This window comes from Aptenodytes patagonicus, chromosome 2 (assembly GCF_965638725.1).
Source record: "Aptenodytes patagonicus chromosome 2, bAptPat1.pri.cur, whole genome shotgun sequence".
Taxonomy (NCBI): domain Eukaryota; kingdom Metazoa; phylum Chordata; class Aves; order Sphenisciformes; family Spheniscidae; genus Aptenodytes; species Aptenodytes patagonicus.
The window spans coordinates 157,011,586-157,035,899 of record NC_134950.1 but is presented as its reverse complement, the minus strand read 5'-3'; the positions used below and the strand labels follow the sequence as shown (position 1 = coordinate 157,035,899).

Here is a 24,314-nt window from a genome sequence, read left to right as displayed (position 1 = left end):
GCATCCCTTCTCACTAGAGTATCAACCACAGCACTCAGCTTGGTGTCATCCACAAATTTTCTGAGGGTGCACTCAATCCCACTGTCCATGACCCCAACAAAAATGTTAAATACCACCGGTCCCAATACAGACCCCTCAGGGACACCATGTGTCACTGGTCTCCACCTGGACATCGAGCCGTTGACCGCAACTCTTTAAGCATGACCATCCAGCCAATTCCTTATCCACTGAGTGGTCCACCCATCAAATCCATGTCTCTTGTGTTAATTAAAATACTCCTGGAACTTTTAGATGAGAACCCAATTCCCAAGAAGTAACAAACTTCTCTCTCCCCCAACAGATATCTAAACTACAATCATTATCATCGTATTTCAAGTGGTCTGAGATGGTACAAAATTCACATACAAGTACAGATTCAGGATTGCCAAGTCCTCTGATTGCACTGTCAGATTCACAGTATTTGATGACATTCTTGAAGGTTCAGATCTGGTTAACTGAGTACATAATTTGTTAGACACCCATGTGAGTTTTGGAGATAGTCGATTTCAAATGTTCTGTCTTGACAATAGTAGGTTATCTTGAAAGGGCAAGATCAGATAATAACACTTCAAAGAGCACTGAAATACTAACAGTTGATTAGTAAACTATTAGTAAATTAGACAATAGTAACTACCTATTACAAGCTCACCTAATTTTTTAAGAGTGTAGTAGAGTTACCTACCAAAACAGCCCAGCAGCTAAATTAGCTTCTTTTGGGGGAAAATGGGGAATTCCTCTCATGCTGAATGAAGCACTGAGCCCTACCTGAAATACTGGAACAGGGTTCAGCATGGACCTCCAGTCCTGCCCTCAGAATGGGGAACATGTAATGTAGGAACTAGCTGGGTGCCACACACAGGGTCCATAAGGCGTTGGGAGGTGGGGGGGGGGCAATAAAAAAAAAAATAGCAAGATGATGTTTTGGTCTGGCCTCCAAAGCAGAAAGTGCCCCATTTGGGGACAGGGCAGAAGAAATAAGCAAGAAAAATAAATCATTGTCTCCTCTATTCTTCATGAGATCCAGTACAAGAGCAGGTTCCTGGCAGCACACGAGCTTCCCAGCAGGATTTGTCGCCTCTACCTCCCAGAGAAGTTATACACAGCTGAATTCTGCCTCTCTCAGAGTTAGCATGAAAAATGTTATGTCTACACCATCACAGCACCATACCACATAAAAAACAGTCAGTTTGGGTTTCTGAGCAGTGAAACATCAGCACATAATCATACAAAGTTCTTGGCTCCACAGTGAGCCTGGGTAAACAATTATGTCACAGCTGTCCTGCAATTATTCATTCAGATCACAATCCGGTACTTTCTAAACAAGAGTGAATTAACTCCAGTAACTCTCCCTCCCTTACAGGATTGACTCCTGCCATATTACCAGAACACCACACTGTCCCCACCCCATTCACTGTCCTGATCTCAACCACTGCACAGACTTTTGTTGTGCTGCAGCTCTACTGGAAAGTGGGCCTTCTATGAAGAGTATAGGACTTTCCTGGAAAGTCCCTGGAGTTGTACATCATGCAGATGGATGTACATGGCATCTTCTCTTCTAGCTAGGACTGAATATGATACTAATACCGTTCTCTGAGTATGATCAACAGCTCTAATCCAGAAAAATCAAATCTTTCCCTCCTTTCCAAAACTGGGAAAAGCAACTAAAGTTGGTCTTTCCCAAAAGATTTCTTAATTCTCCAGTTGTTAAAAACCCATCCTAAGACAGCAAGCAACACAAACAGATGGCAAAAGAACTAGTAATCTTCATTTCTCCTGCATCGTTTCAGACAGAACATCAAGATATGCACAAATAGGCAAAGGGGCAGGGGGGGCAGTTGATTCACACACTCCAAATGAACAAGCAACTCTTGCACAGTTAGACCACCATCACAGGTGAGGCAAACAAATTTTTTTTCAGTGTTCAACAGAGAAGGTTAGTAGTCAGATCAGACTACAATGTTCATACACGAGACACCGCCTTATGCAAAACTATCCATTCCCCTTAAAGAAAGATAACACACATGTTGATGGAGGTAACTGGGAAAGACATTTTATCTAGCTGGTCAAGCCTGTCAGTCTGCCTGCTTCCATAAGCCAAAGCCAAGAAGCTCCGAGGAAAAAAAAATATTTGGAAACCATGGCAACATACCGTTTTGGCTGGTAAAAAGAAAGCAAAGAACAGCTACCACTGCTGCTAATAGAAAAAATGTATTTGTTTTTCAGAACAATTTACTTATCAAGTTCTTCCAAAAATAGTCATCCCAGACATCCAGACACCAACATACAGTCAAAACTATCTTTTCAACTAAACTGCCTTTCCTATGCAGGAATAGAACAGTAGAGAAAATAGGGAATCAGCAAATGTAGTAATATGATATCTGTTTTAAACCAGGGCACAGTATAGATGGCTGTAGTGACACTGCAAGACCAGTTCTTCATTGCCATGGACACTGTACAAGCTTTATGCATAAACTGCTGGATGCCTGCACAAGAGAACCCACGCAACCAATGCTGGCCAAGAAAAGAAGAGTACTCAGATACAATAATGATAAGCAGAAGTAAAGAGCTATTGACAGGAGACAAAGGTAAAATAAGATACGTGTAGTGACCTTCTGCATCATATCCGACTGAAATCAACATAGGAGATGCTGCATTCCCACACAGCGTTCCCGGTTTTAGCTGACAGCAGTTCCTGAGGATCACAGGCAGCCAGCAGGATGGCTGCTCAGAAATGCTGCAGATCTGTGCCTTGTACATGTAAGGACTAGAAGTAAACAGTCAAGCTCTCTTTGGTAAATTCCAAATTAAGACCCCCTCTACTACAAGGAGATGACTATTCTTGCTACCAGTTGGATTCAACTCAAAATCTAACTTTTCTGGCAAGCAATAACTTTAAGGGTAATGACCAGCATCCTAAGAAAGATTTTGATGTAATTTTTCCTAACCAGAGTTAGAGAGAACACACAGACTTCACTGCAGCGAAAGATGTGTGATATTTTAACTTACAAAGTTTAACTTAAAAAAAAAAAATCAAATTAATGAACTAATAAATTGTGTAAGAAAAAACATTTCCAGGAAGACAAAGCTCTCAAAACAAAGGTTTTGAGCCAGAATCAGGAGAGCCTATGAAGACTGACATTGCATCCTGAAGCAATGCCTCTTTATGGCTGAGAACCTATTTAACAAGTGAAATTGCTTTAAATATATAGCACGTTTTAGGCTATGAATATAACTTATTCAAAGAAAAAGCAGCATAAAAAAGAAATCTTCTATTAGTTGCTCACGCAAAAACCAAGTTTAAATTAAGATTTCATTAAATTTTTGTGGACTCTTAATTCAAGCACATTGTTGGTGATGCTGTTGTTTGATTTTTCAGAAGTAAATGTTTTATTGAACAAGACAGCAAAAACTGAATTTCACTACTCTTTTACACACTTCCCTGTCACTATGATTTATAGCTATATTCAAATTAAAACATCCTCCGTTAAGAAGAATCACCTCCTGCAAGACATTGCTAGTGAAAGTACAACTCTGGTTTCCTAGAGGAATATACAATTAAGAAACCTATGCTCCTAATTTCTTAGAAATCCTAAACATTTGGAGTCTCACTAGAACACAGTACAGACACTATAGCACTTCTTTTTAAGCCTTGAAACTGCAATTTTTTTTGTTTTAAACTAAACCTAAGCCAAACCAAAAATATAATTCAAAAATTGAAGAAAATAATTTAATTTGGGCAAGGATATCTGCCAGATTCTGTACTGGATAACTGTCATTTAGCATGACCACAAGTCCACAGAAAAGAACACTTCAGATGCTGGACATGATGAAGCAGACATTTATTTATGTCTATACCTTAGAAAGGGTAAGAAAAGCAGCTTAGGAGCCCAAGCAAAATTGCTTTCTATGCTGAAGGGGTAGATAGTATTATAGGAAATTCTGCTTTCTCAGAGTTGATAATTACTTTAGTTGCATAGATTAAAAATAACTGAAGAATTCTAAGAGTGACTAGAACACAACTAGAGAGCCATTCTACCCTCTTTTATATGCCATTACTATGTTTTAATAGACTTGCTCTGTTCTCTTGTTTCGGGGAAAAAAAAAAACACATTTATTTTGCAATTTTCCTGTCATTATATCAAAGGAAAAATACCTGCATTTCAGTGTGGCTACACATGAAAAGATATGAAAAAAAAAAACTGTAGGAGTGAAGCTTTATCCAATACGTAATTGAAAAGAGTTATTAGAAAGTTATCCCTTAGATGATATATGATTAAGCCCAAAGAAGCTATGGGGAACGAGTTATGCAACATTTTTAACATAAATGCAGGAATAAAAAAACCCCAAAAAATCTATAGAACAGTACTGTGGGTCTAGCTTTTAATTTGTGTTTGGATGAAGTATCAAATGTTGGAGACCACAATTTAGATTAATTCTGCAGCTAAGGTGCTCATACATGACAATTGGAGAGGAAGAGACATAGCTCTTTTAAGAAAGAAAATTCAAAGTTAAGAAATAATTTCTTACTCCAACCTTACACTTCAAAAAAGTCTAACTCACTAATTGTCATTTCATGTAATGAATAGCACTAATACATAGCAAATCACATAAATCATTGCAGTTTCAAATTACTAACACTGAACATTCACATAAGAGCATCGACGTTTTTCACTTCACCCGAGCCTCACCTCCACATTTTTAATGCACAGGAGTTCTAGAAGGACTAAATCTAGCAACCAACAAACATTACAAGAAACAGACTAAAAGTCTATAATGCCCATGTTAGGAAAAACTATATATAAAAACTGAAATTATTTAGAAATACAGAAGATCTCATTCTTCTTCGCCAAAATCCAACATCTCTACTTCATTATGGAACTCTAGAAACAAAGTTGTTCCTATATATGTTCTGCAACATCACATAGTATCTTTGCAAACATACTGTATTGCCCTGTGTTAGTATGATACAGGCTGGTTGGCATGGCCATTGCAGAAATTCCAGAAGGCGCTCCTTCATCTTCTGACTTTTCTTCTTCTTCAATCTTTGGTACTGCAGGAACATCTGATGAGAGTTCATTCAAAATTTTTCTAAAAAAGAATGTAAATAATTTTATACATTTGAAATTCTATATCCATGAGAAAACTAAAGTCACTGGCTTTTATCAGACAGTTTTGCTGTAATACATAAGCTGCCTTCAAAAACCAGCAAAACCAAAATAAAAAGTCCTTACCGGTACGAAGGCCTTCTTGAAAGTATTTCCCTACGTTTTTGAGAATCAATTATCCCTTCTGATTCTGCAGATTCATCTGCAATCGATGCTACCTGTAATAGTAAAGTTTCTGAAATTCGTAACTTCATAAAAAAAGAAGATAGCAACAGAGTAAAAGATTATTTTTAAAAATTCCTTCCATGTTTGCATACAGGAAGTTTGTGCACTTATTTATCACTAATCATGTGATCTTGGACTTCTTTTTCCAAAGCAAATCACAAATTATGAGGTTAGCAACACACAGCCACTTAGATGACATCTTCCATTTGAAAAAGAAAAAAATCAAAATAATCCAGGTTACTTTTTTGTAAATGACACCTAGAAAAAGTACTGAAGGCAGAAGATTCTTTAAATATAAAATTATTACCCAATTTAATTAGCTTTTACAGTGAAATTAAACATTTAAAATACAGAATACTGCACTAATGCACCTTAAATAATGGTATACAATACAAAAGCCTCTTCACAACCACGCCAAAGCTATTTAGAAAATAAGTTTATTTAAACATACACATTCATTACACTTACCAACACATACTCATAAATACAAGTACATTGCTTAGCAACACTGTGCGAGTTTTAGAAACGCCTGACAAGTCCACAATGTCTCATTTTCTCAGACATTTATTAGTAGTATTTTCACAGGTTCTTTTTCTCTTAAAATTACCCAAGATGACATTAAGGCCTGGAGCTGAATCACACCCTTTACCAGCAACTATCTTATTACACAGAACTGAAAGTGATTATTGAACAAGCAAAACATGCTATTTTCTAGATTCATTTAACTACTCAGAACTACTGGTGTGTAAGATTTCCAAACTGAAACAGTGCAGTAAAGTTAGTGTGGAAAATGACCTTTTCACAAAAAGACAGACCAGACTGCAGTTTCAGACTAAGCGCTGTGTTAAGCTAACACTGAACAAACATGAGTTAAGTGACTAGAAGGCTCAGGTGTTCGACCTGGGTGCAGTGCAGGCTTCCCTGCAGCTCTGGGAAGACAAGGAAGAGCTCTAGAACTAATGTGGCTGCCAGGCCTGAGCGCTCGGTGCTAGAAACAAAACTTGCTTGACCTCAACAGAAAACAACTGGCTGAAAGGTTCTGGAAATTTATAGGCCTTGGTCACCCCAATTCAAACCTATAAAACTACACCTTCAAAGAACTACAGGTTGTTGCAGAATAAAATTGTCTCTTGACTTGTTAATTTTATTACATTCCAGTTCTGTGTGAAAATATTTAATGCAGTCTCATTTTGCTGGGTAATACGTAGGAAATGTCATTAAAACTCTACACCTGCCTAACGAAAAAAAAAAAAGACCACCTAGAAATAATGAGAGGTACTTCTGCATGTCTACAGATATATAGCTCCAAACCAGACTTCAGGGCTGACTGGCAGAGATACGAGAGCTTCAGGAAGTTTGTATTCATCCTTTTGCAGGATGGACCAATGCTGACCAGCAAAGAGATCTTCTGAAAGGCATTTCTCCCCAGTGCCCTACAGGTATCTGCTTGTAGATCGACCTTCAAGCCTCTGGCACAAACCTTCAAAACTAAGACAGTATTACACAGCCAAGAGTCTGGGCATCCTATCTCAAAACAAAACTCTCATTCTGCGGGGAAGGGCAGGGGGCGGGGAGAGATCTATTTGTCCCAGGACAAACAGCAGGAAAACAAGACCTTAGTGCCTTTAAACCTTCCCATTCCACTAAGGGTTACCAACAGCTACCCCTAGTTTGTGAAGATGGCCAAAGAAGTCAGGAACAGTCGTACTTTGGGAAGAAGGTAAGGAAATCACGAGACAATTTCAGCATTTTAATGTAGAAGAGGACATTTTCTGCAAGAAATTTCAAAGTTGTAATTTTCGTCAAGACAAAGAGATAAACTTAATGTTTCAGTTTGTTCTAATAGCAAGCAACCACATTCACAATGCTAACCAATGGAAACCATTGTCATTTTTTCCTGGACATCATTCAGACTTCAACTTTGCCACACCACTCTGAACAAATTTAACTTCGAGCTCACGTTAGTCTGCCAATACCTCATACATTACAGGGGGGAGCAAGTAGAAAAGTCAAATAACAATCTGAACTTCAAACCTTCCTACAAGTAAAACAACATTAACAAAACAGTAAGGAACATGATATAGATAAGCATTTTTTTCATCCCAAAAGCAACAGCATTACAAGAAAAAATTTTGAACACCTTCCAGTTTAAAGCTGCAGGTATTTGAGGGAGAGGTCATGCAAGCTTTAACATCAACCTTCAACATACTTTTTTTTTTTTTTTTTTTTTTTTAAATTAAACTGATAGCATTTCCCAAGTTCCCCACTGTCTGGCAGAGATAGGATATCAAGTTAAAGCCAAATGATCTGGAGGACATGCCAGGTGGTAGAATAAAGTACTTAAGAGGATCACAGAAGGGCTGAACAACCTCTGTAATGGAGTCTTTTACAGCATCTTCAAGCCCTTCTTGTATAGTCACCTTATTTGCCATTAGCATGCTCAAATGAAACCAAAGCAAAACCCTGGAACTATCTGGTCAGTATTAATCAGGACACAGCTTTCCTGTCTCTACTCCTTTGGGAAAGGGAAGACAGCCAGAGTTTACTCAATACAACAAATAGTCAACTTCCACTCCCCTAAGACACAGCAGCAGCTGGCAGGAGACTCCAGAGAAATTCCTCCTTCTGAGCTTTGGAGCAAGTCCTCTATTTTTGCATGTATGTCCTGACTACGCTGACTTGAAAAGCAGTGACAGAAACTGGGAATGACTGTAATATCCTTAGCTGATAAAGTTCACTCCAGTAAGCTACAGTTAGAAAGAATTCCATAAAAAAAAGTATTTATTTTGAATGCTCTGATTTGACTTCAAGTTTGACCAAACCCAAGTCTCTTGCCATCTACTGCACCTGTTTCAATAGAGATCTAGAATTTCAAAACCTTACCAGGTCCCATCATCTACACCTACTGCTTAGAAATAAAATATTCAGTATCTGGCCAAGGTTTTATTCTTTTTCTCTAAGATAAATCATACTTACATATGCCTTTTTATTTATTATACTTGAAAGCTACTAAGAAGTCTCAAACATTCAAGGTGGCTTCTCAAGAAGACTGACAACGCATGTCTTTTCCTTAACATGTTGCAATGACTGCAGGTAAAACAGTTCACACATAACAGGTGTATAGACTCACTTACGACAGAGATATCAATTCTATTTGCAAGAAGCAATTCAGTTGACATTTCACAATCAGATTTTAAGAAAACTAGAGCAAAGGCATTCCTAGCTACAAGAAAAACACCAATGGGAGGCCAAGTCATTTTCAAAACACTGCAAGTTCATTCTCTTTAGTCTTTTTCACTATTTAAAAGCTTTGAAAACTCTTAAGCACTTTGCACCGGTCCCTGTTTTCTAATATCAGCTACTTTAAACATGTGAAGATTTGCCAAATAAATGTTTATTTTGAGGCTGCCCTTATTTTTGGTCTTTATATATCCACACCCACAAAAAGCAATACCAGATGCTCTAACAGGGCCTGCTAAAAACAACAAGGAATCATTTGACTATAATATGTTTAGTTCCATTACGTCCAGATGCTCTCCAAAAATACAGTATGAGATACTTACAAATTTATGAGTTCATAGTCTCATTAGAAACGTGATGTCCATAGAATTTAACAAAACAGAAAAACTGCAAGGTACACTAAAGTAAGGCCACATTATTACACAAATTTGCTGTTGCGTAAGTTCAGGGTTCCAAGACAAATTCTTAAAAGATAAACAGGAAGCATTAAGGAATCGCTATACAATGCTTGTAGAGCTGCTACTGGTTGGCAGTTTGCCATCTTCCCCCCCCACCGTTTCCCGCACCATATGAGTAAATCTTGCAGCACTGGTAGAAATGAAGAGAAACTGAAGATGGGGTTGGGGGGAAGAGTTATGAGGCACCAAATATTCATGAAAATGTAACAATAAAAGAGCTAACCTGAACAGCTTGCATGTGTGGTGACTGAATGACTGAGGGCTGTGTGGCTTGAATGACACCCTGGACATGAACAGTTTGACCAGAAGGCAACTGCACTAGAGTTACAGCTGGAGATCCTCTTCCAGCACTTGATGCAGCTACAGAAACCTGCAAAAATTACAACCATCACGTTTAAGTAACATGCCTTAAGACTTCAGCAAATGCTTTTAGAAGTGATACTAAAACAAACTGGTTTTGATGCCATATGTAAAAGAGGTTAGATGTGTGTAATTATCACACACAGAAATAAACTAGTTTTACTAGTAAAAGTTTGGTGTGTAGCTTTCCAAATGGTATGGAAAGATTAAAACTGTCCCCTAACAAATGGCAAATCTTTCTTCTTTTTTTTTTTCTCCAGAGACTTCATGTTTTCTTCTCAATTAAAAACAACCCTAAGCTATTACGCACTAAATCTGCTGTTGCTAGCATGAAGGTTAGGAAGAACCTCAAGAAATGTTACAAAAAATATCAATATTCACTGAAGCGGTATGTTACTGCAACAACATACAGGGCAGAATGTTCTTAGTCGGGAAAAAAAAGAAAAAAATAATCTAGAACTGCTTTGGTTTTGCTTTATTTGTTAGGCAAGAAGTTATGCTGTTCAGATAGATGTCTCAAGAGACACGAGAACTTTTCAGATAGCAAAAAACAACCCCAACCCTGTTAAATAAAGCAATACATGGATTTGTAAATTGATTTAGTTTAACAAATTCTCTTTCTATATATTTATATATCAAGAAAAACAGAATTGGAGTTTATCAGTGCTTCGATACAACAACAAAAATAAAGAACAGCTGAATCATCTTTAAGCCTTGCACAGCTGAAGGAAGTGTTCTGTTTAGGAATAATCTGATCCCTTTTTCTGATGACATTTTAGAGCACACACAGCTTTCCCCAGCCCTTGGCTCTCAACCATAGGTACTGAGGATGAATGGGTTAAGAAACAGTTAAACAGCTATGGACTAAGAAATAGTTCAATATTTATGCTATTACTGTTGAGTCTATTAACAGAAACAAAATACTGAAGCAAAGGGAAAACGCTATGATTGATCTCAAGTTCTGTGATGAAACATCTCTAAACTCAGAAAAGGAAAAGAATGACAAACATAAATCACATGATAAAAAGAGATATTGTTTTTCAAAGTAAACTGCATTGAAAAACCTTATTTCTATATTCTGCATGTACAAGAATAAACCCAGACTCATATCTAAAACACTGGTACTATTCCCTTCCTAGCTTTGCTCTTAGTCCCAAAAGCAGTACAAGCAGTAAAGGTAAAGAGATGACAGTGAGAAGAAAAACATGATGAATGCTGAATATAAAAAAAAAAAGTTAAAGAAAGTTTTGTATTTTTCTGTATTCACACTGAAGGTTTTTTTAAATTCCAAATATTAAAGCTTTCACTCCTGATCCATAAGACATTGCTTGTCTAGGAAACATTCCTTTCTTGAGGCAAGAGAAAAATTTTAACTACTATTAAGAGGCACTACTATCAAAAAGACCAGATGTTGGCTCAAATTATCTTGAAGAAACAATGTTTCTAGGAAACAGAGGCAGGATCTTGTCAACACTCACTATGTAATTGTTCAATTGTTATAGGAAACTGAACCACTTTTCAGGAAAGGGAACAATTGAGGGCATTTCTAATGCCGAAATGGAAACAATCTTTCCTTAAACCGCATTAAATGGCAACATGTAAATAGGACATACAAACCTTCTTCCCAATCTATAAAACAAATATTAATATTATCAGAAATTTATCAGAAATAGGTATTTCAGATTGAGATCTAGAAAGTCTCGAAGATCTGAAGGGTATGATCTATTTTGTGTCAAAGATGACATCATCCTAAACCCAAGCTTCAAGGAAAGAGCATGGGGCAGTCTAAATGTTTACAAAGCATGCTAACTTTTCAAAACATTACAAAGGCAATTTCACCAAACCTTTTGATTTACTGCTATCTTTGTGAGAGCTGCAATCTGATACAATACTCTGTATCAGAAAGAACTTTCTCAGTACAACACACACAAAACAGTACAAGGTGAACAGTTCATGAGTTTCTTCTTAGTACACAATGGGTCAGGCACATATAATCAGAAGTAATCCAGTACTCAAGGTTAAGAAACACTACATTCATTTAAAAGCTCCTTATTCAGTATAACTACACAAGAAAAAAAAAAAAGAAAACCACACTCAGCTAATACTCTTTTAGACTAAAGTTTACAATATCACAGGAAGAATTGTTTTGTTCCCATTAATTCAGATAAGAGATTAAATGGGGGGGGTAGGGCTGAGGGAAGAGGAGGCAGTAGTATTTTAAAACTGGATCAAACCAAAAGTGATTTGTTTGTTCATTTATATCTAATTTAAACAGCCCAATTTGATCACTGTTTGCTGAGTTTCCACAAATATCCAAAGGTTACACAATGTGTAACCTACAAACTTTAAAACGTCTATGATTCTTTTGTATTAGGTTTGTTTTCTCTAACTAGGACTGGGAAAAAAAAAAATCTTTCCAACTTCATATTCTGCATCTTTTTTGTAAATATTAGACATTATTAAAACAATTTCAATTCACATTTCCCCTTGCATTGTTTCAAATTGAATGTTCCCGTGTTAACCAAAATACTAGAACCTTTTGACACTATGATGCATAAATGCTGACTGAAACAGACTTGGCAAAAAAATTACTTTCTGACATCAGCGATGAGCAATGCTACCTTTAACATTATTACTTCAAGGGCTGTCTGGCACAAGGACTGAAAACAATCCACAGAAGCAACTCAGGAACAGAGAGGGTGAGGGGAAGCTTAACACAGTAAGCACCTGGTTAAACAGTGTAAGGGTTATGGCAATGGCAAGGAGACTTCAGATGTTGTAATGTCATTTTGGGTTCTATCCTCTTAGGTATGCAGCAGTCAAGTCTAGCTCCAACAAATATCAACCATGCATTCCGTCATAGCAGTATGGTCCCATAATTCATACATTTGGAAATATAAGTGCACCCTCTTCCAAGAGGGGAGAGAAAAGTAGCCAGCAAAAAAGATGATGAACTACCTTCATACTGAGGTGCATGCATTCTTTCAGAGAAAGAGGTTACTCATCAGTTATCTGACTTCAAGATGCATTGTCCATCTGAACAGTTATACTGTGGATGTACGTACTCTCGTCACACAAGGTCAGATAGCTTTTCCCTACAGGGAAAAGGTTACATTCACATTCAACCCCTCATACCTTAAACATTGCTGATATGAAGTATGCAGTGCACAGCTCCATCTGATTTCTGTCCTTGCTGTAGAATCTAAACACTACAAGGACTCCAGAAGTAAAGTGAAAAGTACTTCTGGAAAACGAAAAGACAAGGCCAACCCAACCTAATGACAGGGCAAAGGACTCACCACACTCAGGCACCGAGTAGCCTCTATGAGGAAAAGCTGAAGACAAGGAAGTTTTGGTCAATTCCAAAGCTAATGCCAAAAAAGCAGCACATAGTTTTAAGGAAGACAAGGTTAGGCTGATTTCAGGCATTTGGTGACAGCATACCCTTGAGGAAGCACAAAATGGTGACAAGGCTGCAGGTTTATAATGCTCTAACATCAACTTTGCTAAATGTCCTGGACTTGCATTTGGCAGGCTAGTTTTAGAGCCGTATTTACAACAGCCTGGCAAACTTCTACAGGGCTCAATCTGTTGGGAGCAAGATTTAACACAAAAGTTTGATGCCAAGAGCCCACAAGGAGAATACCCCTTAAGTGCTAAACACCTGAGCAGTCTCAGCTTGCAATGGCTATAAACTCTAGGTTCTGGAAAACACCCTCCACTCTCTCTGACAGCAGTTCTCACACTGTAAATCCTGACCCATGTCTAGTTCAGGGCCAGCACCAAGAGGTCAACAGATGGTATCTCAGACCAAGCCAGCAGACAGCTCTATTAATAGACAGAACATGACAAAGTCAACAAAAAGTGATTCAAAGAAGAACCCATCAAGGATGTAGGTTTAAAGAAAAAACCCACAACTGAAAGTATTTTTGTCAAATCTGAAAAAGGTCTAAGTACATTGCTCTTACATTTTTAGAGTTATATTTAGTGTAGCTGAGCACAGGGCAACACAGAATGCAATACGGCCTCTAGAAATCCTGCAAAAAGAACATCTAATTTCTCCTTGAATACCAATGCAGATGTAACTGTTCCAAGATACAAGTTTGACTATCATCAACATTATCAGAATATTTCAATCCAAACTAAGTTCCTTTTAAGAACAGCCCTATATTGTATTAATATAACATCTGTGCATGTAAGACAGAACCCATGAAGCCCATCTCAAAACAGGTTGAGAAAGTTTCCACCTTGCACCTTTGTTCTTCCCTGAAGAAAAGGTGCCAAGCTTCTGCACAAGTGCTCTGTACGCTTCCAATAGCTTCCAAAGACAACCACCAAAATTTTTATAAATTAATATTTTCTGACCTAATTCTTTTGGTGGCTGGATCACCAAAACAATACCGGGTCAATTCATTAACTGGCTGAAAGTGAAGGATGCAAGAAATTCAACTATAAATGGAATCTTATTCTACATTAATTAATTTTATTTTAAAAATAATCCTTTAAAGACAGAAATTGTCAATTTTTCCTCAATGGATGAAAGATGCATCTCATTTTTGCTAGTTTCTAACTTACTAATTTTTGCTTTTGCAGAAAAAGTAATTTTACTTTCATCACTAAAAAATTGCAGGAGTATATAGCAATATCCACTACACAAGCTGGGGCGGGGAAGGATGCTATCTTTTCTCTACTAATAATGTATAATAGGCCCTGTCCTGGTTTCGGCAGGGATAGAGTTAATTTCCTTCCTAGTAGCTGGTACAGTGCTGTGTTTTGGATTTAGGATGAGAACAATGTTGATAATGCACCAATGTTTTAGGTGTTGCTAGGTAGTGCTTACACTAGTCAAGGACTTTTTAGTTTCCCATGCTCTACCGACTGAGAAGGCTGGAGGTGCACAAGAAGCTGGGAGGGGGCACAGCCAAACTGGCCAAAGGGACATTCCATACCATGTGACGTCATGCTCAGTACATAACCTGGGGAAAGCTGGCCGGGGGGGCCGCTGCTCAGGGACTGGCTGGGCATCGGTCGGCGGGTGGTGAGCAATTGCACTGTGCATCACTTGCTTTGTGTATTATTATTACATTATTATTATTATTTTATTTCAATTATTAAACTGTCTTTTTCTGAACCCATGAGTTTTTCTCACTTTTACTCTTCCAATTCTCTCCCCCATCCCACCGGGGGCGGGGGGGGGGGGGGGGCGGGGGGGGGGGGGGGAGTGAGCGAGCGGCTGTGTGGTGCTCAGTTGCTGACTGAGGTTAAACCACGACAGGCCCTCCTTAGCACTGGAGGTTATTGATAGTGCTCCTGCCCAGACATTCTTAATGTCTCCTCTCCCTCCTGACAGGGAAGACATTAAGAATGCTTCAGCACAAAACAACGTCTGCCCTCTAGAGATTATCATCTTATTGAATACCTTGTCCGCCTTTTTAAAACTAAATGGCGAGTATTTCTTTAAAAAGCCTGAACTCCAGAGGAGAGAAAAACAAACCCACAAAACCCCCCACCTCCTATGCAGTTGTATCCCTCAGCATTTTGCTAGTCGTTCCCCAGCCAAAGTCATAATTAAACAAAAAACCATGAAATTCCATCTGAACATAAAAACCCCATCTTTTCTACTGTGAGGCAGTCAAATACTGGCACAGGTGCCCAGAGAGGTTGTGGAGACTCCATCCTTGGAGATATTCACAACCCAACTGGACAGAGTCCTGGGCAACCTGCTCTGGCTGACCCTGCTTGAGCAGGGGGGTTGGACTACATGATCTCAAGAGGTCCCCAACAACCTCAACCATTCAGCAATTCTTTGATAATACACAGAAAACTACAAATTTATTATTAAAAGATAGTGTATTAAAATGCTTTACTTCTGACTGAACAAAACCAAGGTTGAACAAATATTTGGCTGAAAAAAACCAAACTAAAACCCCACAGAGATGTCTGTAAAGGAGCCCTCAGTTTCAGTGACCAGGCATTTTACCTCTCAGTAAGAACCGAGTCATTCTTTGCTCATATTTCTGCACATTTGCAAGGAAATTAGTAGGAGAGATGATTGGAAGTTGGCGCAAGGTACATTTCAGTCACTTAAGTGGTTGTCTTCTCTTAACTGCACTCCTCCAGAGGCCAAAGAGGGAGAAGGAGCTACCTGTGCCCTTCTGTAACAGCCAAAATACACAGACACCAGACCAGCAGCATAGCCATGAATTCCTCAGAAACACCCCGAGCTTCCCATCCCATCTCAGCAAAAGCAGACGGGAGATGCCTCACACAAGGTCCCTGCCTCGCGCAGGGGTTAACCTCTCAACGTCCACCTCTAACCCTCACCATGACAAAGCGTCTCACCTTCAGAGCCTGCCAGGTAGGAACATAAGGTAAGAAAGTCCTCCTCATCTTAAGCCAAAGAAATGTCACAACAAAGCCCTTCAGCAATAAACTTTCTGTCAGGACCTGTTTTACCAACAGAAATGCTGTGGCAGTTCAGCCTCAAGGCACTAAGGGGGTGGGCGCGGACTCCCAGCTGCCCCAGGCAGGGAGGGCGGCAGCACGGCCTGCAGGCCCCGGGGAGCAGCAGTGAGGGGAGCAGCCAGCCAGGAGGCCCGTGACACTCCTAGGCAGTTGAGGTGACAGGCCTGTCTGCTGGAAGCCTCTCAGCTTCACTATTTTTCACAGAGTGGCACAATTGCATCAACCCCACTTTTCCGCATGGCCCAGGAGAGGGACATCGACTCCAGCTACGAGCGCTGAGCTGCTCTGACAGGTCCAGGCCGGCTCTCTAGGCCGTCTGACCAAAGAGAGGGGCTCCCAGATGCAAACTCCTGACTATTACCCTGAGCCTTCAAGCTTTAGTGCATGTGTTTCATTTTAGTGCTAATTGACTGAGATCCATCAGTACTTCAGTTATTCGTTTTAACTGAAAGACCTGATGTCCATGCCCAGTATGGCTGAACCTTCACACACAGTACTCAAGCATTAAATGCAGATAAACATAAAAAGTGTTTTCTCTGGGGACCCGGCAGAAGCCCTCCTACAGCACCAGTGACAGCTCTGTCTCTAGATCAACATTAAAAATTCCAAGTGACAGAATTCACAGGTATTTTCTTCAGAGACTATTGCACAAGCCAATAGATTTTACATGTAAATCATCCTATGAAGTTAAAACACAAAATTTGAACTGAACTATCAAAGAAAGAAGAAATGAGGGGATGACAACAACAGAGCAAACCAAATAAAATTCTTGGTTTCATGCTCCATTCTTAAAGAAAAAAACCAAGCAGTATTCCCATTGCTGCCAGTATCAAAACCACAACAAATGCCATAGGTAACAAAAACAACAAATAAGCATTCATAAATATTTTGCAGCCTACTTTGTGTCTGAAGACCCGACAAAAAGCAGCTGCATTCAGTTTTGAAAATAGACCTATAATGTAAATCAAGTATCTAACATTCCAAGTACATGGCATCAAATAACTGAGCATCCCTCCCTTAGATCAGACAGGAATCTTACAGAGTAACTTCTAACGATGAAGACATTCTGTAAGACATTTTTTAAAAATCAGTTCCTTTATTTCACAAAGGGTTTTTGAAGATCCTTCTAAGTGGTCTATACAGCTTCCTGAAGCTATAAATCTTAATACTGGCAAGAACACTATTTTTCTCACGCTGAATGTTTCAGTGCATATTTTTAATGCTTGAGATTTATTATTGTGTCATCTTTTATCCATTAACTACCGAAGAAGAATACAGGTATGACTACCATACAGAACACATAAAGTATATTTTTAGAACTCCAGACACTGTCATTGGATGCACAGGGATGAAACAAAACAAGCATACATTAAAAATGTACTTGCAAGAAGATGAAACACATTCTGTACAAAAACCAGAACTAGGAAAGAACCATGGCTATTTTTATTCATTTTTCATTTTTGTTATACAACACATCTTCAAGATACACACATTTTAGCTATGTTTGATCTTGCAGCCACCTCAACTCTTTAAGACCCTATTCCCATCTCCATAACAAACATAATCATCTTGGAAACATGGAAAGAAAAAAAACACCAAACAAAAAGTGCCTACTGATCATTCTGAAAAGCCCGGTCTCCTAAAAGTGTTACCTTTTAACAGACCTGATGTTATACTAGCCCTTTGTTAAGTATAGCAGGCATAGTTTTCAGTATACCTTTGCTATATTTTTCCTATTTAATAATAAGACTTCTAGAACATAAGAACTCCATACAAATTGATAATTTAAAAATCATAGCAGTTCTGAGTATCATTTTATTGATTCTCCTCTTCTTTCCACCTTTCAACTTACCTCAGATACTGGGGAAATCTGACTTCGGCCTGGCTGATTCTGAAGGTGACCAACATCTCTCTCTGGCACAGAATCCACTGCGTTGTCCTCCTGTTGAGATTCAACCATTTCCATGGTCATCTGTCTAAAAGTAAGTACATACACATCTAAATAATGCAGTACAGGGAGGTATATCAGGCACCTAGGAAGAAAACAGCAACTCCAGACTGTTTTATATTTAGAGCAGACAACTAACAACTAACAGAAAATAAGCAGATTTCTCTCAAAACTATCAGATAACTGAAGTCCCTTCTTCCTGTTCCCCCATATTAAAATATTCATTCATATAGCCAGGAGCTCTAAAGCAAGTACTTTGGAAAGCTGCAAGGAGGGGCAGTTCTGGAAATGGTTCTCACTCACGAGAGCACACGAGAAGACAAGCACAGAGCCCTGGGGTCCCGTGCAGTGTCAACAGCGGGGCTGGGAGCACAGCACTCCGGAGCGGCCCACCAGCACTGCCTGCAGCAGGTCCCTCATGCCTCACATCTCCCACTGGGCAAGGCTCAAGTTGACCAGCAGCCATGTGCTGCTACAGCCCTCTTGAACCTTCTGAGATACCAACCCCCAGCTGGGACCTACACTTGAATTGTCTGTGAACTACTCGCGGCTCAAGACCGACGACGATTCTTCTCGCTTTGCAGGTTTAAAAGTACGGTAAGTTTCATAGAAGACTAAGCAACTCCCTGACCCTCAATTTTAAACTATGAGTTTAAACTCCATAGAGAAAGCTTCCAAATATATCTGCTATATAAAAATGCAATTACCTGACAGTTGCTTTTCCATATTTCTTGGCACACTTAGTCATAATGGAAGGTGTGTGTTTTGAAACAAGAGCTTGGTTCTCTTCGGCTCCCTTTCTCTCCTACCAAACCCTGCACTGAAGGTGCAACATTGAACAGGTGATGTCACAAACATTGCCACGGCAACAGGTCAGTTTACAAACAGAACAGAGACAGGACAGGGTCAGGCAGAGGCAGGCAGGATGCCCTGCAGGTGTGCTCCCACCTACACCTTACACAAGGAATCGAGGCCGCAAAAGGAAAACGTGATATAGTTGTGGGATTTAAGAGGCAGCAAATCTCACTTCCTCAGGTTCAGTTACTGTAACTAGGGGACAGCAAGCCTGTCTGAATTCAAAGTTCAACTATTTCAACTGGCCGATAATTACTGCAGTTTCTTCTCAGGTCTTACACTGAGAGATGGAAGAGATGGGGACGGAAGTCTGCTACGCACCTGACTCCGAGGCTCCTGAATTTAGTCCCACATGTTAAAAGTTAAATACATTAAATCAAATTAAATGTAAACCCAACTCCTTTTGCAGCACTATTTTACAGAATATTCCACAATCTTCAAGGAGAATTTTTTTTTAAAATCACCCTTTTTGCCTAGAATAAAGGCATGAAAATATGAAAAGGAATCCAGCCAAATGATGCAGAGAAGCATATTTCTAGCTTGTATTCCTCTAATGGTATTCTACTGACCAGACTTAACAGTACTACAGCTAGTGGTAGTCAAGCTCTACACAATTCAAGATTTTATGGGTTAACATTAGTATTTCTGCCAACAGAAGTTACATACTCTATGCCAATATCAATTCAGATGAGATTCATAAGGAGACAGTTTACACCTAAAATCTTTCTACATTCCTGTCTTGTTAGTTACCAGTAATTACCTTTTTCTCTAGATACAATCTAATTAAAGATTTACAGAAATTCACCAAAGTTGAGCAACTCTGGGGAGAATGTTTTCACCAAGCTTTCCACCATAATTTTCCATAACAAGATGTTTATCTATTAAATCATTCCGGTTTTATATATGCATTCAATATAACAATAATAATAAAAAAGTAGGAAAAAAAATGTTCCTCCTTAGTAAACTAGGACCATCCATAGAGTCCAAAACATGAAAGCTCTAACTGGTTCATGTAGGAATGCCTCCATAAGCTTCAGAACAGCTCACACACCAAGGAAGATTAAACAATGCATAGGTACTAGCTACATGTTCATTGCAATCTCTTCCTAAAGATGGGAATATAGTCAGAATTAATTCACTTTATACAGGCCTTGAAGTGTTTTCTTATCCAAAGCCATCTGCCACAGATAACCTACTGCTGGGGAAAAAAAACAAGTATTTTTATTCCCACTGAACACATTCCATAGAAATTTTACCTGGAAAGAGCCATTCTTCATGTTGTGAAAAAGAGGGTTTCATTTCTAAATTTTAGCTTAATTCCTCACTGACTGCAGAACACTATGAAAAAGTTATTTATTTCTACTACTTTGATTATCAGGATTTTTCTCCCAAAGGCTTTTCATCTGCTGTGCTCCAGTAACTGAGTCCGCAAATAGCTATGAAAAGAGCATCAGCACAGCAAAAAATCTAATAAAAAGTCATTCCTAGTATTTTACAAAATACAGTACAGAGAAAGGACTGTATTTTTTAGATTATCTATGTTAAATTAGAAAAACAACAGCAATTATTCTACAAGCCAGTGAAATGACAAATAAGGACTTATGACATACATGAAAAACTCAAGAATTTAAACAGATTTTCCATCTATAATTGTGTATATTCTGACTCTTAACACAAATGATTGCCTATTTTAAATCTTTAGCAAAGTGGAGTAAAATCTGAAAATTTTTATACTACTTTTAATTAGCTTTTTTGAGTGCCATAAAATGCAACTGTTACCCCAGAGCACAGCAAAATACTCTTTCTAGATAAGCTAAAATCTACTTATTTTTGACAATCTGGTAATTCTAGTGTGTTTGTAAACAGAGACTTGACTAAAAATGCCCTCCAAATATAAAGACCTAACTATGGCCTGTAAAACCAAAACAAAAATAACAAAGGACATAAGTAATTGTAAAAGATACACCAGTTATCTTGGCATAAAACTTCAATGAGAAAGATGACTAAGGACAAAATGTAGCACATTAGTATCATAATTCAGACGTGTTGCAAGATTCTGAATCTTCGGTAGACATAACCACAGGGGATTACTAAACTTGCAGTTGAAGGTCGGTTGCAGTCATTTGAGCCCACAGGGTTAGAAGCGGTATAGCCACACAGAGCCATGTCACTTCATGTGGGCTGTGCACAGCTCAAGACCACAGATGCTAATAAACTCCTGAATTTCACAGTCCAGGCCAGGTTATCACTGGCTTGACTGCACTCTCATAAACTGTCAAATTTCTGTAACCTGAGTTGCAAAGGTTTTGTATTTCCTGTACTATCTCATGTATTGTTTTACCATGAATACACTGAAGTATTTTTAAATATACAGAAAAATACACAGCAAGCTCATAACCATGTTTTTTTCTAAAACATCGGTAATATGGACCGTGGTAAGAAACAGTTACTAATCCAACCCAGAAACTACCAACATAAAGAGTTTCCACATGTATCACACTCAGTCTACACTGCAAGGAAATTCTAACAAGTTTCAAAGTAAGAAAAAAGAAAAATCTTTTGCCAAGCACTTAAAATCCCTCATAAAAGTGTATCAGTAGTAGTACACATCACGCTTTAAAGTTTACATTACCTTCCTCCTATTTTAAAGGAAAACCAAGCAAACAGTTTTAAAGTATATGGTCTTAGGGCCTGTTTAAAATTATATAATGTTTTTCTTCATTGTATGATTAATCATATACAAGCTTTAGTCTTATATTCAGTATTAATACATTCATTTCTTACATTTTCCACCTTGGTTGCTTACCATCGTTGAACAGTAATTTTAAATATTAGGCTGGATTTTTATAAACAAGTTATACCTCTCCCCTCATATAAAAAAGGGGCAAAAAATGGCTTTCCATAATGTAGGCAAAGATACCTGCTTCTTCCCACAAAATAGCAAAGAAATCTTCAGGATCTGGCAGGAGGTTTAACTGTTAACTAGCTAGTAACATTTCAATATATATTAGCACGTGTTTACTATAGTCACTGAGACTAAGGTCCAGTAGGTCAGTAGCAGGTAAACGCTGATTATGGAGATGTATATAGTGCACATCAAAAGCTTCTTGAGCTGGTAACAGCAGCATCCCTGACAGGACAACACTAACAGACAGCATCAGGCAAAGGAAAATGTTGCCCAGGTGACCTAGAAAACTGGAAGTCATTTATAGCTAAAGGTGTGAACCTTTTCTACTTTTGTCCATACATAAAAGGTTAAGGATAGCATCCCTATCAAGATGTGGATAGGGATGTGTAATAAAGAGCACAAAAAATCCTTTCACTCCCCCCCCAATACTGCTGTTTGTTTTACATCACTGATTATTAATATAAATATTTAATGTCTGTTGGTGAAATTAAACTCCATAAGCAAATTGGTACAGGATTTTGCATAACTGGAAATGTATGACTATCTAATTAAATACTCAGAGCCATTTTAAAGACAACTTCTTTATTTCAACAATACTTTATACATCGGAGGCTGTTTACAAAGGTGGCTTATTACAAAGGAAATTGTAAGAGGCTAAGAAATATGTTTCAGCCCTGGCTCCAAATCTCTTTGAACGCTTTTATTCACAGGGAAGTTACTAGAAAACAAGGATGTGAATTTACAAACACCTATTTTGCATTTATTGATGACCCCACAGTGAGTGTGGAAACTCTCAGAACCCACTAGTTTCAGAAGAGCATTGTGTTTTCAAGTATGAAGTCTATAATCTGTTTTACCACACTGCTTTGTAAAGCACACCAACTGGCAAGGTGGTCACAGCATTCACCCAGGTAAAATGAGTGACAGCGCAACAGACCAGATTCTGAAAGTGTGATCTTTGTTAAGTTTTCTGCATCAGCAAAATACTAAGCTTCTTGTCTCTCCTAAACTCATTTTCTTCCCCATCCTTTTCTTCCTAGAGTATCTTAACAAAATCCTCCAAAAAAAATGTAAAAGCCCAACCTGCCGTTATTGTAAGCACAAGCACGCTACCCGTCACTCTGCATCTGCCACCTCAATACTCCGGACAAGACAGTGCTGAGTCTGCTGTGAAGAGGACACATGGTCCCCGTTCACAAGAAGAGTCCAGCCAGTCCCTGAATAGGTAAGAGGATCAGTTAAGCGTCAGTATCTGTGGAATCATTTAACGTGCAGCTCCACTCAGCACCGAGTAAGATGCTGGCAGGGCAGTGGTGGATGCAGACAAAACCCTCAAACTTTAAGCAAGACCTCCGACTCACGAAGCCCACTGTGATCCTCTGCCACCCGTTTTCCTGCCCCAGCTCGGAAAACCCTATGGGCAAGGATGTACTCAGGCCTACCGGACTAAGGGGAAAACGCCACCGGGCGCCGCGGCCCACCCCACCACGGCCAGCGCCCTCCCTCCGCCAGGGCACCCCGCCGGCAGCCGGGGCAGCACCCCGGAGGCCCCAGGGACCTGCCGTCCCGGGGCTCTCTGACTGCGGCGGGAAAGCACGCTGCACCGTCCCCTCCCCCGCCGGACCGCCGACAGGCGAGTCGAGCCGGTCTCCCTCCCAAGCCTCGCTCCGGAGGAAGGGCCCGAGCCGCAGACCGCCAGGGCCCGGCGGGCACCGCGGCTCCCGGGCTGTAACGGAGCAGGGCGCTCCGCACGCCCCCCTTCCCGGGCCGCGGAGACGTCTCGGGGCCGCCCGACAGAGCCGTGCCAGGGGAGCGAGGCAGGCGGGCCCTGCGCGGCCCTCCCAGAGCGCGGCGCGCTCCCGGCCGCCGGCGGGGACGCGCCTCCGCCCCCTCCTGCGCGCTCCCGGCGGCAGGGGCTGGGCTGGGCTGGGCTGGGCTGAGCCGAGCGGCACAGCGCCCCCCTGCCCTGCCCTGCCCTCCCCTCCCGTGCCGTGCCCTGCCCTCCCCTCCGCGCTGCCAGGGCCGGCCGCTGCCCTCTGCGCTCCCCCGCTCCCGGCCCGCAGGGGGTCGGGCTGCGCGCACACGTGTCCCCGCCCCCTCCCGCACTCACCCGCCGCCCTGTACGTGCTGCCCCCGTCACAGGGGGTGGGGGGGGATTGGGCCGGGCGGAGCCGCACGTCGGCCTCACGTCAGCGCTGATGCAGCCGCGCCGCCGCGGGGGCGCTGAGGAAATGGCGTCTGCGGCGACTCCCAGCCCCAGCGGCCGCGGAAGGAGGAGGAGCCGGGGCTTAAGCACCGCCGTCGATTGGCTACAGGGCGCCCAACGGCTAGCGGACTGGCCAACCGCCGCCGCGGGGCTGCCGGCAGCGCCTCTCATTGGCTCGGGGGCGGGACGAGCCTGCTGCTGTGGGGGAGGGGCGGGCCTCACCGCTGGCGGGAGGGGGGGCGCAGGGTGGCGGCCCGGCGGGCTCCTCATGCAGGGCGTGTAGAGCCGGGGGCGCCGGGCTGCGCCCTCGGCGGCGGCTGGGGGGTGGCCCCGCTGCCCGGGCGGGGTTTGCACTCGAGGTGCGCGGTAGCAGGGGCGCGGTGCCGGCCGCGCTCCGTGCCGGCTGGCCTCTGCCGATAAGGGCGGTTGGCAGGGCCGCGCTGGCCCTCGGCGGAGCGGCCTCCCCGCAGACCCCAGCCGAGGCGGGGCTGGCGCTTTCCCCGAG

At 40.8% G+C, this 24,314-nt stretch overlaps 1 protein-coding gene across 6 annotated transcripts in view; it reads right to left on the bottom strand.

Moving 5' to 3' along the window:
• The window catches only part of CREM (cAMP responsive element modulator), a 36,593-nt gene extending 12,695 nt beyond the window's left edge, over positions 1-23,898 (bottom strand). The window contains exons 1-6 of one of the 6 annotated variants that reach the window (XM_076331859.1): positions 23,714-23,898; positions 18,548-18,660; positions 17,745-17,868; positions 9,291-9,437; positions 5,271-5,362; positions 4,982-5,127 (exon numbers count right to left, since the gene is read on the bottom strand). In XM_076331859.1, the coding sequence (XP_076187974.1) occupies positions 4,982-5,127; positions 5,271-5,362; positions 9,291-9,437; positions 17,745-17,868; positions 18,548-18,588 (550 nt within the window). In that variant the 5' untranslated portion in view covers positions 18,589-18,660; positions 23,714-23,898. Of the gene's footprint in view, positions 1-4,981; positions 5,128-5,270; positions 5,363-9,290; positions 9,438-17,744; positions 17,869-18,547; positions 18,661-23,713 lie in introns of those variants that run through there. The other 5 variants (XM_076331860.1, XM_076331861.1, XM_076331862.1 and 2 more) reach the window with 5 other exon arrangements.
• Between the last annotated feature and the right edge of the window lie 416 nt (positions 23,899-24,314).